At 48.9% G+C, this 16975-nt stretch overlaps 1 protein-coding gene across 2 annotated transcripts in view; it reads left to right on the top strand.

Moving 5' to 3' along the window:
• Positions 1-12109, top strand: part of RPS6KA1 (ribosomal protein S6 kinase A1) — a 38079-nt gene extending 25970 nt beyond the window's left edge. For both annotated transcript variants that reach the window (XM_080921748.1, XM_080921749.1), the window contains 8 exons: positions 147-272; positions 478-567; positions 861-1019; positions 8647-8808; positions 8988-9064; positions 9184-9301; positions 10860-10997; positions 11362-12109. In XM_080921748.1, coding sequence (XP_080777874.1) covers positions 147-272; positions 478-567; positions 861-1019; positions 8647-8808; positions 8988-9064; positions 9184-9301; positions 10860-10997; positions 11362-11484 — 993 coding nt within the window. In that variant the 3' untranslated portion in view covers positions 11485-12109. The remainder of the gene's footprint in view (positions 1-146; positions 273-477; positions 568-860; positions 1020-8646; positions 8809-8987; positions 9065-9183; positions 9302-10859; positions 10998-11361) is intronic.
• The last annotated feature ends 4866 nt before the right edge of the window (positions 12110-16975 follow it).

Raw genomic sequence — 16975 nt, 5'->3', positions numbered from 1 at the left:
CTCTACTGAGACCACACAGATAAGAGAAACAAGTAGTAGACCTTGTGACTGTTTTCTCTTTTTACCTCTCCCGAGCCAAGACCTAATGTTAGGGACGACCCCTGCGCCGTAGCTCCCAGGGTCAGGCTGACTCGTGTCTTCCGCAGCAACTCCATGGGAAGAACTTGGTTTTCAGTGATGGCTACATAGTAAAGGAGACAATCGGCGTGGGCTCCTACTCTGTGTGTAAGCGCTGTGTCCACAAGGCTACCAACATGGAGTATGCTGTCAAGGTGAGCCTCTGACCTATATCTCGGCTAAGGCTGCTGGGTCGGGGGTGAGGTCCATGTATCTGTGGCACTTTGACGGGAGGGTCTGTGGATAATGACAGGTGAAGTGGTGATTCTCCCTGGCCCTCTAGTATGGGCTCCATAACAAAGAGGCTGGCACCATGGGTCTTTGCCCCTGACGTTGCCATGGGCCCCCATTCATCTTCAGGTCATCGATAAGAGCAAAAGAGATCCCTCAGAAGAGATTGAGATTCTGCTGCGGTATGGACAGCACCCCAACATCATCACCCTGAAAGATGTGAGTGGGGTGGGATCGTCAAAGCCAGGTTGGGGCTGGGAATCCCAACTGTAGGATTTGACTGAGGGACCCCCATGTTTTTGACTTCGGGGCCTCCTCCCACCACACGTGAGAGGAGGCGAAGTGTCCCTGAGCCCTCCCCTGGGGACTCTGGCATTCTCTGATCATCACGGATGAGGCCAGTCCCTACTGTCCGGCAAGATGGGAGCCCAGACGATTGGTGGGCCAACAGGGCCACTGAAGTGAGGCTTTGGCGGTTGAGGGTGGCAGCCTGAAGTCGGGGTCTTTGGCAGGTATATGATGACGGGAAGCATGTGTACCTAGTGACAGAGCTGATGCGGGGCGGGGAACTGCTGGACAAGATCCTGCGGCAGAAATTCTTCTCAGAGCGGGAAGCCAGCTTCGTTCTGCACACCATCAGCAAGACCGTGGAATACTTGCACTCCCAAGGGGTGAGTGTCCATTGGGGGAGCTGGGAGCTCAGTAGAATGCTGGCTCAGGAGGGACAGTCTCCAAATTGCCAGTCAGGGGACTACGGGTGGGTAGGTTGTAAGAAGAGGAGAAAGGAGGCCAGACTCAAACCCGTTTGTCCAGTACCCACTGTGTGCTGTATACCAGGACAAGCTTAAGAGAGAGTTTCCTTTGTTCTTTCAGTGGGATTTCCACAAAATCCTGAATTCGATGTTCGGCCGATTGACCTGTCAAGTCACTGTCACTGGACAGGTCAAAAGTCTGGAGGTTGGAGCTGTACAGTCTTTCCCCGGGTCACACACACGGGGAAAATGGTGACTGGAAGTTGCAAGGAGGGGTAGATATTTGTTAGGAAGGTGCAGGGTGTTTGAGAGGGTGACCCAGGTGCTAAGAGAGAGAGAGCGGGTAGGGCCGAAGAGCAGGGTGTGGCTTTCTTGGTTGATGTTGCCCTGGTGGATAAGCTGAGTCGGGGGTTAAAGTTTCTTATGGTTGTGAGTTACCTTGTGGTTCTCTCTGGCTGAGGTGATGTTTTGGGGAGCATCTGATTCAATAGTGAAGGGTTAAGAGTGGTAGCAGCCTGCTGGCTTGTGCCTTTGATCCCAGCACTCAGGAGACAGAGAGGCCATTCCTGGTCTAACTAGTGAGACCTTATCTCCAAAGAGGAGCAAAAGTATAGGAAGTCAGACTTGGCTGCCCAGTGTAATCCCAGCACTTGAGAGGCCAAGGAAGGAGAAGAATCATAAGTTGGAGGACAGCCTTGGGTATGTGCCACCACCGAGTCACACATGCAGGAATATGTATGTATGTGTGTATGCATGTATGTGTGTGTGTGTATGTATGTGTGTATGTATGTGTGTGTATGTATGTATGTGTGTATGTATGTTTGTATGTGTATGTATGTGTGTATGTATGTGTGTGTGAGCTTGCATTTGTATAGGCAAGTATGTGGGCAGGTATGCATACATGTGTGCCTGAGTGTGGAGATCAGAGGTTGACATTGGATGATGTCCTTCATCACACTGCACTGTATATATTGAGGCAGGGTCTCTCATTGGTCCAGGATTGTGTTGACTAGCCAAGCTACTTACTTACTTATTTCATGTATGTGAGTACACTGTTGATGTCTTCCAACACACCAGGAGAGGGCATCAGATCCCATTACAGATGGTTGTGAGCCACCATGTGGTTGCTGGGATTTGAACTCAGGACCTCTGGATTAAAACATACAACTAAAAGCAGCTCAGGGGGAAAAGGTTCATGTGGGTCACGGTCCAGACGAGGGAAATCGAGGCAGGAATTTGGAGGCAGGAACTGAAGCAGAGACCACGGAGAAGCATTGCTGACTGATTTGTTCACTGTGGCTAGTTCAGCACACGTGTGTGTGTGTGTGTGTGTGTATAAAATGTGTGTGGATGCAAACATGTCTGTATACCATATTTAGTTCCCTAGTGCCTGCATTGGCCAGAAGAGGGCACTAAATCTTCTGGAACTAGAGTTACAGAGTTGTGAGCTGCCCTGTGGGTGTGGCAATCACATCTGGGTCCTCTGGAAGAGCAGCCCGAGGCTTAACTAACTGCTGAGCCATCTCTCCAGCCCCAGCTTCCTTTCTTTATATAGCCCAGGGCTACTTGCCCAGTGAGCTACACAGAGAAATCTTACCTCCAAAAAGCAAAACAAAAAAATTATGTGTGCCTGTGAGCACAGGTGCACATTGAGGGCCAGAAGAAGGCAGGTGTGAGCCACCAGACCTGGGGCTGGGACCCAAACTTAGTCCTCTGGAAGGGCAGCAAGTGCTCTTAACCTTCTCAGCTCCAGTCTGTTTTGAAACTCTGCCTCAAAACAAACAAATGTAAGAACAGTACCCTGTAGTCTGCCTCTGAAGAGCCACATTGAACAGTATTTGACGCTTGACCAAAATCCCTGCAGGTAAGGGATTTTGGTTTTTGAGACAGGGCCTTATCTATCCTAGACCTTTAGTTCTAGCACCCAAGAGGCAGAGGCAAACAAATCTCTGTGAGGTTGAGGCCAGGCAGGTCTACTTAGCGAGATCTTGTCTTCAAATGCATGTGACCTCATTCACCTGGGCGGGCCCTGTTTCTTAACTGAATTGCAATTTGCATGAAATGTGCACCCATGCCTTCTGCAGTGTGATGAGTTCCTGTGGTGGAGCGGCTCACATGCAAAAGAGATCAGTTGTTCCCTTGGAATAGCTCAGGTTCTAAATCTCCTGTTTCCTATCAGCATGATTGGTGTTGGTCTACAGCTCACACACATCATGCCTGTGTTTCCTCTAGGTTCCTGAAACTATTTGCAGTTCCTCTAGCCCTTGAGTAGCATGCCTCGACACTGGCTTCCCTTCGTTGCTTTAAGGATCAGTGGGTCAGTGGGAGAAAGGGTCTTTTTTTTTCTGTCCATTTTGAAAATCCAACCCAATTCCTCATGGATGCGAGGCCCAAACTGCTTAAAGTCCACTTCGATTTCTGGCAGGGAGAGAGGGAAATGAAGTTCAGAGGTCGGATCCAAAGGAATCATGAAGAAGACTTACCTGGTTTTTTGTTGTTGTTGTTGTTGTTGTTGTGATTGTTCTTACTAGTTTGTTTTTCAAGATGGGGTTTTTCTGCGTAGCCCTGGGTGTCCTGGAACTTACTTTGTAGACCAGGCTGGTCTCAAACGCACATCCCTCTGCCTCCTGAGTGCTGGGGTGAAAAGTGTGCTGTATCATACCCTGCTTTTGTTTTTATTTGTTTTGGGATAAGATCTTAGAATATAACCTAGGCTAGCCTAAAACTTGCTATGTAGCCCAGGCTAGTCGTGAAGTCACCTTGCCAGGCTGGCTTGGAACCCACAGAGATCCACGTCAACCTTCCCAGTGCTGGGATTATAGACATTGTAGCTCCTGTACCCAGCTAGAATACTTAGCTATTACAGGCCGCTGGACTTCAAGGAATTCTGGGTTGATTGGTTTTTAACTGACACTATCCATAGAGGAAGAATTGGAAAGGGGGTTTACCGTGACCGTGTCTAACCATTGGCATCCGGTTCCATGTTTTAGTGACGGGGTGGGAGTAAGGTCATGATGTCCTCTGCTCATACCTAGGGCCAAAGCCTCACAGTCCCTGAGCTAGTTCTGTAGAACAGTTGGGCTCTTGTTTGAACTTAAGAACGGTTCTTTCGCAGGACTATGTAGTAATATCATCTGTATTGGGCATTCTGCTTCGAAGCAATAAAGTGGGGCTGGGGATGGGGCAGGCGGCCAGAATCGCTGTCTACTCAGTGGGACACTGTACTTGATCCTGTATGGCATCCACAGACACAGCTTCATGTTGTCCTGATTACTCAGCCAGATGGGAGTCACCCCATCTCTTCATTGGGAATACCCTCATGTTGTTGATTTGTCTTTTCAGAGTGTTCAAATCGATTGTTTTGCTAAACTTAGCAAAAATGTCAGTGCTAGATTACGTTTAACTTATTAAGGGAATTCTTATACATTTGTTTACAAGAGGGAACCTTTTACATTATAAGCAGAGCTTCAGTTTGGTTGCCATGTGGGTTGCGAATGGTTGTGTTTGAAGTGACTTTGGTTTCTTCTGTGGTCAATGCAGACAGACTAATATTTAACCCTATCAGTCAGAATGTTAATGTTTCTCTCTCCTGTCTTTATACTTGTTAATCCCCATTAACAGCTTTGGCTCCATTATATAGTGTTTTCCTGGTATGCTGGAGGCCCTGGGTTCCATCCACAGTATTAACCGTACACTCAGGGGCACACACACGCACGTGTTGGCACATGACTATGACCCCAGCTCAGGAGGCTGCGACAGGAGTTCATGAATTTGAGGGCAGTCTGGGCTATTCTGTAGCAAGGTAGCCTGGGCTATATAAAAAGAACTTGTCTCAAAAAAAAAAAAAAAAAAAACCACAAACACGGGGGCTGGAGAGATGGCTCAGTGGTTAAGAGCACTAACTGCTCTTCCAGATGTCTTGAGTTCAAATCCCAGCAACCACATGGTGGCTCACAGCCATCTGTAATGGGATCTGAAGACAACTACAGTGTACTTATATATGTAATAAATAAATCTTTAAAAAAAAAAAAAAAAAAACCAATACGTTTAACACTCAGGAGGCCGAGACAGGCAGAGCTCTGTTAGTTCTAAGACAGCCAGGGGTCTAATAAGGCCATGCTGAGTTGTGAATTATCAGTGGGTAACCTAAAGCTCCAAGCAAGGAAGTAATTTCCAGAACAAGAGTTTCTGGGCCCCTTGAATACAGCTACATTTGGAAAACAGTCTCTTTCCCAAAGCCAAGAGTTCATAGGTCACCAGTGTTCCGTTTCTGGCCTTTTTTTTTTTTTTTGAGGTGTTTGCAGGGGTTCTCTGGGTTGATGTGTGTCTGAAGCTGAGAATCCACAGAAGCTGAAAGAAGGGATTGGCAAGGGGCCAGATCCAGGACACCTGTTTGTTTTATAGCGTCTGTTTATTGAAATGTCCCATAAATAAAACTCGACACACAAAGTCACAATGCCAGTCCGTTTCCTAACAGTGAACACGCCCCATTCCATCTCTGACATCAATACCCAAAGCCCTGCCCTTCAGAGGAGCCCTCCTAAGCCTGCTCACATCTCTTTTCTTGAGTGTTGTTGTAGTTTTGGTAATGGCTTTGGCTTTGGGGTTTTGTTGTTGTTGTTTTATTGTTTGGTTTGGTTTGGTGTGAAGCAGCAGAGAGCGTTGCTGTGCGCCCGGGGTGGGTGCAGGCTTGTGTGGCCACTCCAAGCGAGGCTCATTTCTGACTGCCTTCCCTCTGTCCCTGTCACTGAGGTTCATTCACCTGGTTGTGGGCTGCAGTTTTTGTTGCTGGGTTGAATTCCACAGTATGGATTATCCAGTGAACTTTTCTCACCTGTTAGTAGACACTGGGTACTTGCCGGGTATCGATTACCGCAGATACTGTTGCTATGGTAAGGATGACAAGCCAGGAGTCGTGCTTTGGGGGATATGTTTGCAGCTTTTGTTTTGTTCTTTTGTTCGTTTGTTAACTGCTTTGCCCAGATGAGGTTCCTCCAAGTAGCCCTGGCTGTCTTGGAATTCACTTGGTAGACCAGGCTAGCCTCAAACTGAGTGCTGGGATCAAAGGCCTGGGCCTCCACTGACTTTTAGTAAGGGTTTATGTGAGTGTGTGGGAGCAGAGTCCATTTGTGTCTTGTTCTCTTCCCCTGCCCTCATTTCTCCCAGGAAAGGTTTCTCCTTGAATTTTGAACTTGTATTTTCTCAGCTAGACTGGAGGAAACCCCAGCAATCCTCTTGCTTCAACTCCATCAAAACTGGGTTTCCATATAAAACCACAGTGTGGTTACCATGACAAACACCCACCTTTGTCCCAGGCCCTGAGTTAAATAAACATCCCCGGCATTCCCTATGACCCTGGACCCTGAACACACTTGTCAGTCCCATTTTACAGACCAGAGAGCTGAAGGTGGGGGAGTGGCAGTCACAGAGTGGTGAAAGGTGAGGCCAGGCTTCCCTCCCTGTCTACAGAAGGAGTGGGCTTTTGTTCTGAGGTTGATGTAGTAAGATCTGGCGAAGTTGTCTACCTTTGAAAAAACACAGCTTGAATTGCTGTGTGGTGACTGTTACCTGGTCCCCAGAGCCGTGTTTAGTCTGGTTGCTGTGGTTCCCACTCTGTCTTCCCACTCACGCACGCCTTCCCAGCCTGCCGTGATGTTCTGTGACAGTGTGCACACCTGGCGGCCAGGCAGCAGCAACTGTAACTTGCTTTTCTGAGCTCTGTCCCGCCCCACTCTGCTCCAGCTGTGGCAAGACTCGGTTCCTGTCAGAGTTACTCAGTTTTTTATGTCGCTGGGGCAGAGTCAGATCACAAACTTCCCTGATGTCTGCTTCCCAAATGTGTCCTTTGTACCACAGACAACTGAGAATGTCCTGAAATGGTGGTCAGGGCTGAGTTCAGCTCTCCTGTTTCTCACAAGTCAGGGTTTCTCTCCGGGTCTCCGTTTCCTCCTCTGTAAGATGCCACCTGCCTACTGAGGTGTGAGTGGCCCCAGTGTCATCAGGATTGTGAAGGGGCATTTGAAAGGGCTTATTTATCCCAGTCTGTGAGGGGGGAGTGCATACCTGCGTGTACCTCAAGCGCCAGAACAGGATGTCCTGTCCTGTTACTTGACACCTGCTCTACTGAGGCAGGGGCTTTCCCTCAGCCTGGAGATCACATTTTCTTGGCTAGATTGAAAGGCAGGAAGCCCCAAAAATCAGCAATCCTCTTGTTTCTGCCTGCCCCACTTGGAGGCAGGGTTATAGGGACAGCACACCAGTTTCTTCTGTAGATTCTGGGGTTCAAATTCTGTTGTGATCTTCATAACTTAGCCAATATATATATATATATAATATATATATATATATATATATATATATTTTTTTTTTTTTTTTTTTTTTTTTTTTTTTGGTGGTTGAGATAGGTGGTGGGGCGTGGGTGGGTGGGTGGGTGGGATTCAAAACAGGGTTTCTGTGTATAGCCTTGGCTTTCCTGGAACTCCTCTAGACCAGGCTGACCTCAGACTCACAGAGCTCCTCCTCCTGCCCCTGCCCCCTGACTGCTGGGATTAAAGGTGTGCTGCTCAGCCCAGCCAGGGTTCTTAACTGCCAGGCCACCTGCTTTCCTTGGCTAGTTAGTTGGTTGGTTTGTTGACAAGAACTGTGTAACTATAACGAGAGAGAGAGAGAGAGAGAGAGAGAGAGAGAGAGAATGTGTGTGTGTGTGTGTGTGTGTGTGTGTGTGTGTGTGTGTGTGTGCATGCATGTGTATGTATATGTGTGTATGTGTGTATATGTTTTATATGTGTGTTTGTGTATGTATATATGTGTGTATGTTTATTTGTGTGTGTATGTATATATATATGTGTATATATGTATTTGTGTGTGTATGCGCACGCACATGTGTACTTGTGCTGTGGCACATGCGTGTGGAAGTCAGAAGACGATATAGGTTCTCTCCTTTAACTGTGTGGATTCTATTAATCAAACCCAGGCGTCAGACTTGACTGAGCGCTTCTCCCTATTCAGCCTTCTCACTGATCTCTTGACTTAGGTTCCAGGGACCCCGTCTGTCAGCTGCAGAATCTAGAATTAGATGATGTTGGGGGATGAGATTCCTGACAGGGGAGGAGTGGGGCTCTGGGCGTTTTAATGGTAGAACCAGCGGCGTTTGGGGATGAGGGTGCTGAGAGGTACACTGCGGGGAGGTGGGGCTGTCCTAGAAGACAGTGAGTAACGGGCAGGTCGAAGAGAGAAACGGGTGGGCTTAGAGGCCCTGGCATCTTCAGAGACTTCAAAAAGGCGATGCAGAGCCAATGAGATGGTTCAGCTTGCACAGGTGCTTGCTGCTAAGCCGGACAACCTGGACGTGGTCCCCTGGACCCACACAGTGGGAGGAAAGAACTGACTCCCTCAAGTTGCATGACCTGGCACCCACACACACAATTTTTTAAGAGCAGTGTACCAACATAGGGCTCCATTTCAATACCTTCTCCTCTTGTAGAGGTCTGAGCCTTCCTCTGCATGCCAGTCTGTGTGACTTCTCAATCCTGACCTCTGCCCCTAGGTCGTCCACAGGGACCTCAAACCCAGTAACATCCTGTACGTGGATGAGTCTGGGAACCCGGAGTGCCTGCGAATCTGCGACTTTGGCTTTGCCAAGCAGCTGCGGGCTGAGAACGGGCTCCTGATGACACCTTGCTACACAGCCAACTTCGTGGCACCCGAGGTAAGTGGAGGCCTCAGGAGGCCCTGTGCCTTCTCTCAAATGTTCCAAACTGTCTGGACCTTGACCCGGGTTCCAAGGGAAGACGTGTGGTCAGTCCGTGACTCTTCTCTACCCTTACGGGAAATGTTTGATGTTTCCTATGCCCCTCATCCTGACCACCCTCCCCTGCCTCCTGCCAGGTGCTAAAGCGTCAGGGCTATGATGAAGGTTGTGACATATGGAGCCTGGGCATTCTGCTGTATACGATGCTGGCAGGGTGAGTGTGAAGTCTCGGCCCCTGACCCTGCCCTTGGGAGATTCCAACCTCTTAACCTAACCCCCTAGTGCCAGGATGGAGGCCAGAGGCTACAGCTGGCTTTGGGAACTTCTCTCTAGATACACTCCATTTGCCAATGGGCCCAGTGACACACCAGAGGAGATCCTCACCCGGATCGGCAGCGGGAAGTTCACCCTCAGTGGGGGAAACTGGAACACGGTCTCAGAGACAGCCAAGGTAAGTCTGTGAGGTTTGGAGCTCGAAACCAGGCTGACAGGTTTCCGACAGTCTCCTTCTCCCAAGGATAATGTTTCACAAATACTCATTGTAGTATCACCCCAAGTAGAAGATTCCCAGACACTCACCCCTCCTCTTTGGATAACTTCACTGCCCCTTCTGTGTTCTGGTTCTCCATGGAGAGTTGGTGTGTTAGAAAATACACCACCCATTGAGGCTATCCCTCTGGCCGGGTGTGTGGGCATCTGCCCAAGCTCTGGAATGCCTTCCCAAAGGAGGCTACTCTTGAACTTTCAATATTGGGATGTTTCTATTCACCTAGAACATCCGCGTACCATGGTTGAACCTCTGGTCAATAGCACCCTACCTGTACTGGGTGTTGGTCACCTCTGCTTCTCAGAGGGACAACTGAGGCTCATAAGTAAGTAACAGCTCTCCAGGACACTCAGCCTGGTGAAGGGAAGAGCTAACTTTAGGATATTTATTTATTTGAGGTTCTGTTACTGTTTCGGGATTTGTTAGGGTTGGGTTTGTTTGGGGTTTTTTGGGTTTGTTCATTTTGCATTTGTTTTGGTTTTTTTTGTCTCACTATGTAGCCTAGGCTAACCTAGACTTGGTCTGTAGACCAGGCTGGCATTAAATTCACCAACATTCACCCTCCTCTGCCTCCTCAGTACTGGGTTTAAAGGTGTACACCACCACACCCAGCCGTATTTTTATTTTAATTATGTGTATGTGTGGGAATACACACGTGTGAGTGTAGGGGATCTCAGAAGCCAGACGGCTTAGGGCCCCCTGGAGCTGGTGTTCCATCAGGCTGTGAGGCTCCTGCTGAGTGCTGGGGCAGGGCAGTGGTGGCTCACATCTTTAATGCCAGTACCCAGTAGACAGAGGCAGGCAGGTCTCTGAGTGGCAGGACAGTTACAGCTACACAAAGAAACCCTGTCTGGAAAAAAAACAAGAGTGCTGGGACTTGAACTCTCTCAGAGAGCAGGAAGCACTGGGCTTGCTTGGTTTGGTTTTTTGAAGATAAGGTCTCTCTCAGCCCCGGATGGCCTTCAGGGCCTATGTAGCCGAGGCCGATTTTGAACTCATGATTCCCTGGCTCTGCCTCCCAAGTGCTTGGATTAAATGCCTGGCATGTTTGCTCTTTGTTGTGCTGGGGACGGAGCCCTCATGCCAGGCCAGCCCTGGGGCTGTTAGCTACATTCCCACCTGAGGGAGGAGAGTCAAATTTAAACCTGCATCTGCCTGGTGCTCCCCCCCTGCACGCCCCCCCCCCCCCCCATCTTCAGGCAATTCGCACCTTTCCTCTTGGCTTTTCTGAAGGAGAAAGGAAAAGATGTCTCCCACATACCTGGAGCAGCAAAGAGAGAAGAAAGAGATCCTAGGATTCGGGGGGAGGGGATGTATAAAGAACAGACTGCAGGGACTTTTCTCTAAGGGCTCAGGTCAGAGACGGCTGAACCACGATCGGCCTTCCAGTCATTGGCCATCAGTGGGGTATAACTCTCTGCCAGCCATGGCCCCCGTTACTTCCTTATCCCTGTGTCTCCAGGATTTGGTATCTAAGATGCTGCATGTGGACCCCCACCAGCGCCTCACAGCCAAGCAGGTCCTACAGCACCCGTGGATCACCCAGAAAGACAAGCTTCCCCAGAGCCAGTTGTCCCACCAAGACCTGCAGCTTGTGAAGGTCGCCATGAACACCTGGGGCTGCTAAGTGTCTGGGGCCAGGGTGGAGGATGGGCTCAGACCAATGGGTTATGGCAGGGACTTGAAGTAACAGAGCCAGACAGTTCTGTGTCTGCCCAAAACCAGGGGATGTGGCAAAAGACATAGCCCTGTCCCAAGGGAGCCCCAGACTCATGCAATAGTGTCATCCATTCTTGTGTCCTGGGGAAAACCAGAGGTCATGAAACAGCACCAAGACTAAAAACACTGGGCTGGGTGGGCTGGGGGACCTTGGGAGGGGTGGGCCAGCCCCTGGGGTGCATGTGTTTTGTCTGCCCACCACCCACCCTCCTTCGTGGTCTGACCTTCTACCTTTTCTCTCTTAGGGGGCCATGGCAGCTACGTATTCTGCACTCAATAGCTCCAAACCCACCCCCCAGCTCAAGCCAATTGAGTCTTCTATCCTGGCCCAGCGGCGGGTGAGGAAGCTGCCATCCACCACCCTGTGAACCACATGCAGACAAACACACTCCTTGGAGGCAGAGTCCTTCCCAGAGGGAGCAAGCCTGAGTCACAGGACCAAGTGGAATGGAAAGGAAGTAACCAGCCCAGATCACCCATGAGGGTGTGAAGTGCCTTCCTCCCCAGGACGGACCCTTCTGGGCTCAAGGCTCCATTGTGTGAAATCCATTCACTGTACAAACTATTTTTTAAGGAAAAAAAATGTCATCATCTACCATGGGTTTTTTACAAGATCCATTTGCCTTTTTGGCCATTGCGGTCCCAGGAGGAACATCCAGTCACATGTGTGGCCGAGACTCCCTTGATAGCTTTGGGCCCTCCCCACTGTTGGCCATGGAGCCATCCGCACAGGTCTCTAAGCGGTCCAGCGTTGCCTCTCAGAGTTGTCTACTGGCTCCTCAGCAGAACTTGGTCCCAGTTATCTCTTTTTGGGGTTCTAGAACCACTTTCTGCTAGAGCCAGGGACCCCACCCTGTCAGCTCTTGGCTGCAGGCACCAGCATCCACAATGCCCATCCTCAGTGGGCCCCTGCTGTTGGACCGGACAACCCCGTGGAGAGGGGGCACAGAGCACTTTTTGGGAGACTTCCTGTTTGCCACTGGACAGAGTTCACAGGGGACCAGGGAGGTGGTCCACGGGGGATGAGGGCTTTTTCATTTCCTCCTCAGCTGGTAACTCAGGGTTCATCTGCCCAAGGCCTTTCTAATAAACTTACAATCCAGTCAAAGCACCTGCTCTTTCACTCTTTGTCCTTCTCAAAGTCTTTGCCAGTGACAGGAAACAGACTAGGGACAGGTTAACCCACTTGACACACATCATTTGGGGAGCATGTGAGAATCCCACTGGTTAAGTGCTCTGTCACCATCCTCCTTCCTTTCCTCTTGGTGGTTGCTCGGATTTGAACTCAGGACCCCACACAGTGCTGTGTCACTGAACTATGCCCCCGTCTCATTTAATCTTAACCCTGTCAAGTAGACACTCCATTTTATGGGTGGAGAACAGGTTCAGAGAGGGAATTGCATTTCTCATATAGCACACAGTAGGTGTTTTCTGTTGGGACAGGTAGAAAATGAGGTCCTGGATCTCAGTGCATACAGAAGAAATGGACAGTTAACAGCCCAAGGTTGGGGGCTGAAGAGATGGCTCAGCAGGTAAGAGCACTGGCTGCTCTTCCAGAGGTCCTGAGTTCAAATCCGAGCAACCACATGGTAGCTCCCAACCATCTGTAATGGGATCTGATGCTCTCTTCTGGTGTGTCTGAAGACAGCTGCAGTGTACTTATATATAATAAATAAATAAATCTTTAAAAAGATGCAGAGAATCCTAATGTGATAGGGAGTGGCCCGGACGCTGGGGGCTGCATGGTAAGAAGGGACACCGGTTAGGACAGACCCAAAGATGGCTGCAGGCTAGTTAGAGGACTAGAGAAATGGCTCAGTCTAGTGCTTGGCTGATGGCATTGTCCTTAGAACCAGGAGTTTATGCAGGATGAGGCTGGGAAGGAGGCTGGGCTTTGCAGGTCAGACTTGAGCACTGTCAACAACAGTTGAAAGGATTTAGGGCAGCATTCTCAACCATCCTAATGCTGGGACCCCTTAATACAGGTCCTTGTGTTGTGGTGACCCCAGCCATAAAGTTGTTCTCATTGCTGGTTCATAACTGATTTTGCTACTGTCATAAATCATAATACCTGTCTTGCTTAGGTGACCCCTGTGACCCACTGAGGACGGCTGGTTTAGGGGCTGGGCTTGTAGTTCAGAGGCACAGGCTAATTTTAATTCCTCAAACCATATATGACATGATTATAACATGGTCTCTCTGTCCACAGCCCCTTCCTACTCTAACCGAGGCTGGTCGAAAACACATTACGTCTTCCTCAGCCTTCTAACAGGAAGTGGAGAATCACTGACCTATTTTTATGCTGGTGCCTGTAGATTAAGCCACCTGGAAAATGGTAAACATGGGCTCCAGCCCTGGGCCATTTCTGCTTTTCAAAGTCACTGCAGTGGAGTGAGTTGACTGGAAGAAGGGACAAGATGGAAGAAAATGGGGTGATCAGGTCAGAGCTCAATTAGCTTGAACAGGCTGGGGAGGGGGAGGGGAGGAAATGGACAGGACATGCCTTGGGTAGACAACACTGCAGATTTTTGTTTGTTTATTCTTAAAGATTTACTCATTATATATTAAGTACACTGTCGCTGTCTTCAGACACACCAGAAGAGGGCATCAGATCCCATTACAGATGGTTGTGAGCCACCATGTGGTTGCTGGGATTTGAACTCAGGACCTCTGGAAGAGCAGGCGGTGCTCTTTAACTACTGAGCCACCTTTCCAGCCCCAGAAAGAAAATCTTGTGGCTTTGCAAAAAACATGCTTGCATGGACTGACATTCTCAGATCAAGTCCCAGAACCCACAGTAGAAAGAGCCCTGAGCCCAGCAAATGCTGCTAGCATTCACACATGTGCTGTGTGTGTACCCAGCCACACTCATGTATATGTGTCAGGCACAGTAAGACAATAAAAAATCTTTCTGACCTGTTGGTGTCAAAGCACACACTTGTAATTGCAGCACTTGAGAGGTAGAGGCAGGAGGATCAAGGTCACGATTTTGTTTGGTTTTGGGCAGAGTCTCAACCCAGGATAAACCTCAATGACAGGTGTTCAAAGTCAGCACTGGTTACAAGAGATGAGACCCTCCCTCGAGAAACTTAGGTTTGATATAGGAAGGAAGTCGGAGGTGGCTGGGTTTAATGGAAATTCTTGGTTCTCTACGATAGGTCCTTTCTAAATATCCAAACTGACTCATCAAATAAGAGTTCTCATTAGACATTGCTGCTCCAAGCTGTGGAGGCCCAAGCCTGTAATCCAGCACCTAGGAAATACAGACAGAAGAATCAGCAATTCAAGGCCAGCCCCAGGCCACATTAGGAAGTCCCTAGGGACTGAGTGGGTTATCACATAGAACATGGGTAGCTGATTGAGGCTGGCTGCCTGCCTTGTGCACTGGGATAGGTTGAGGGGACCTACTGGGCCAGCTGTGTGGTCAAACTTCCTAATGTGGCCTCTAAGATGCTAGGAGGAGGGTCTCAAAGCCCACCCCCAAAGTGACACACTTCCTCCAACAAGGCCACACCTCCTAATAGTGCCACTTTCTGGGTCAAGCATATTCAAGCCACCACACTCCTGTATCCCTGGCCTGGCACACATTGCCTTGGGACTCAACTAGTGTTTATTAAATAAGATTTTTAAAATGCAGAACTATGTATAATGGTGCTGGAGAAAACGGAGCCATGAAGCCCTGACTACTACGCTGCTCCGTGCCTCCGTTTCCCACTTGCTAAATAGGAATCATGGGGGCTGGAGAGATGGCTCAGTGGTTAGGAGCACTGACTGCTCTTCCAGAGGTCCCAGGTTCAATTCCCAGCGACCACATGGTGACTCACAACCATCTGTAATAGGATCTGATGCCCTCTTCTGGTGTGTGTGAAGACAGCTACAGTGTACTCATATATAATAAATAAATATTTTTTAAAAAGAAAATAAAAACAGGAATTATGGGCTAGAAAGATGGCTCAGCATTTAAGAGCACTGGCTGCTCTTCCAGAGGACCGAGGTTTGGTTTCCAGCGCCCACGTGACAATTCACAACTCCATAACCTCAGTTCCAGGGGATCCGATGTCTTCTGGCTTCCGTGGGCACCAGGCACCCATGTGTCCAGACATACAGGCAGGCAAAACACCCTACCACATTAAGAGTAACAAAAAAAAAAAAAAGAAAATTAAGAATTAATAAATGAATCATTTCCGTCCATCTCAATATCACTTGAAAATTGAGTAAGTGGATATGAATAAGAAAGGAAAATGTTTGTGTGAAGTTTGCTTTCCTTTTGACTAGATCAGGACAGCACCCCCACCCCAACCTCTAACTTACCAGACTCCAGAAACCCAGCTCACAACCACCAGCATCTCTGATCACTAATTCTCTGGGCTGAACCTACTAACGGCGTATCGATGAGGAATAGAGGTCACAGCCGACTGGTTTCCATGTTTTCTTATATCCTCAAGTAAGAAGGATGCGATCAACCTTTTACACGTTTTATTAATTTTTACAGTACACTGTAGCTGTCTTCAGACACACCAGAAGAGGGCACCAGATCCCATTACAGATGGTTGTGAGCCACCATGTGGTTGCTGGGATTTGAACTCAGGACCTCTGGAAGAGCAGTCAGTGCTCTTAACTGCTGAGCCATCTCTCCAGCCCTGATCAACCCTATTTCACACAGAGATTGACTTGCCCAAGGACACACTCAGGCTACAGAGAATTCACAAGTGGGTGTGAATCAGAACACCTTTGTACTTCCAAGTGTGCCCGAGAGTGACTCCGCGTTACATAGACCTGCCCGGCTCCTTCCCTTTGTTTCAGCCCAACATACGGTCACAAAACTCTTACTGGGCTCCCCTGTCTGATTGTTTGAAAGTTTCTCTCCTTGGCAAATAGTGGACAGCAAGTTGGAGATTGGAATACTTCCTGATAAGAAAATAGAAAGTTTCCCAGTACCTGGGGGCACACCCGGGAGACAGACCTGTAAGGTCCAGGAGACTTCTGTCCCCATGCAGGAATGCTGGGACACACTGACATGTTCCTTTTGGGTCCGAGACTCACACTCGGTACCACTCTGCACTCAGGGTCTCTCAGCATCCTTTCTGTCTTCCTTTTCTTTCTGTCTTTTTTTTCGGGGGGAGGTCGGTGGAGTGGGGAGTGGTTTCAATACACAGTTTCTCTGTGTATCCCTGGCCATCCTGGTACTCCTTCCATAGACCAGGCTGGCCTTGAACTTACAGAGATCCGCCTGCCTCTGCTGCCTCTTTTATTTTTTTCTTTTTTGTTTTTTAACGTGTATGCACTGGAAAGGCAGAAGCGGGAGGATTTCTGTGAGTTCAAGGCTATCCTGGTCTACAGATTGAGTTCCCGGACAGTCAACTCTATACACATACACATACACACACACACGCACACACACACACACACACACACACACACACACAAAACCCTGTCTCAAACAAACAAGCAAACAACAAAGTGTATGTCCAAGGGGTTTATGTGTGCCACACGTGTGCTGATGCCTATAAAGGCCACAAGAAGGCATTAGATTCCCTGGAACTGGAGTTACTGCAGTTAATGAGCCACCATGTGGGTGCTGGGAGCCAAATTCAGGACCTCCGGAGGAGCAGTACCAGTCCTTAACTGCTCGGCCGTCTCCTGCCCCACCCATGCATCCAGAACATTTCTGGCATTTTGCCCGTTTATGTATCATGCTTTCTAGGACTACCTCAGAAACAGTCCCTGTCAGAGGACGGGCTGGCTCCCTGCCCATGTTAAGTGTTCAGACATTCAGGACCTCAGCCTATAAATTTATCAACCCTCCTCTCAACTCTACAATGACAGGTCAGGAGAGGACTTGTTGCTTTTGTGGCTTGG

Source organism: Micromys minutus (assembly GCF_963924665.1).
Source record: "Micromys minutus genome assembly, chromosome: 9".
Lineage (NCBI taxonomy): Eukaryota > Metazoa > Chordata > Mammalia > Rodentia > Muridae > Micromys > Micromys minutus.
The sequence above is the reverse complement of the archived record's forward strand: the minus strand, read 5'-3'. Positions and strand labels throughout refer to the sequence as shown.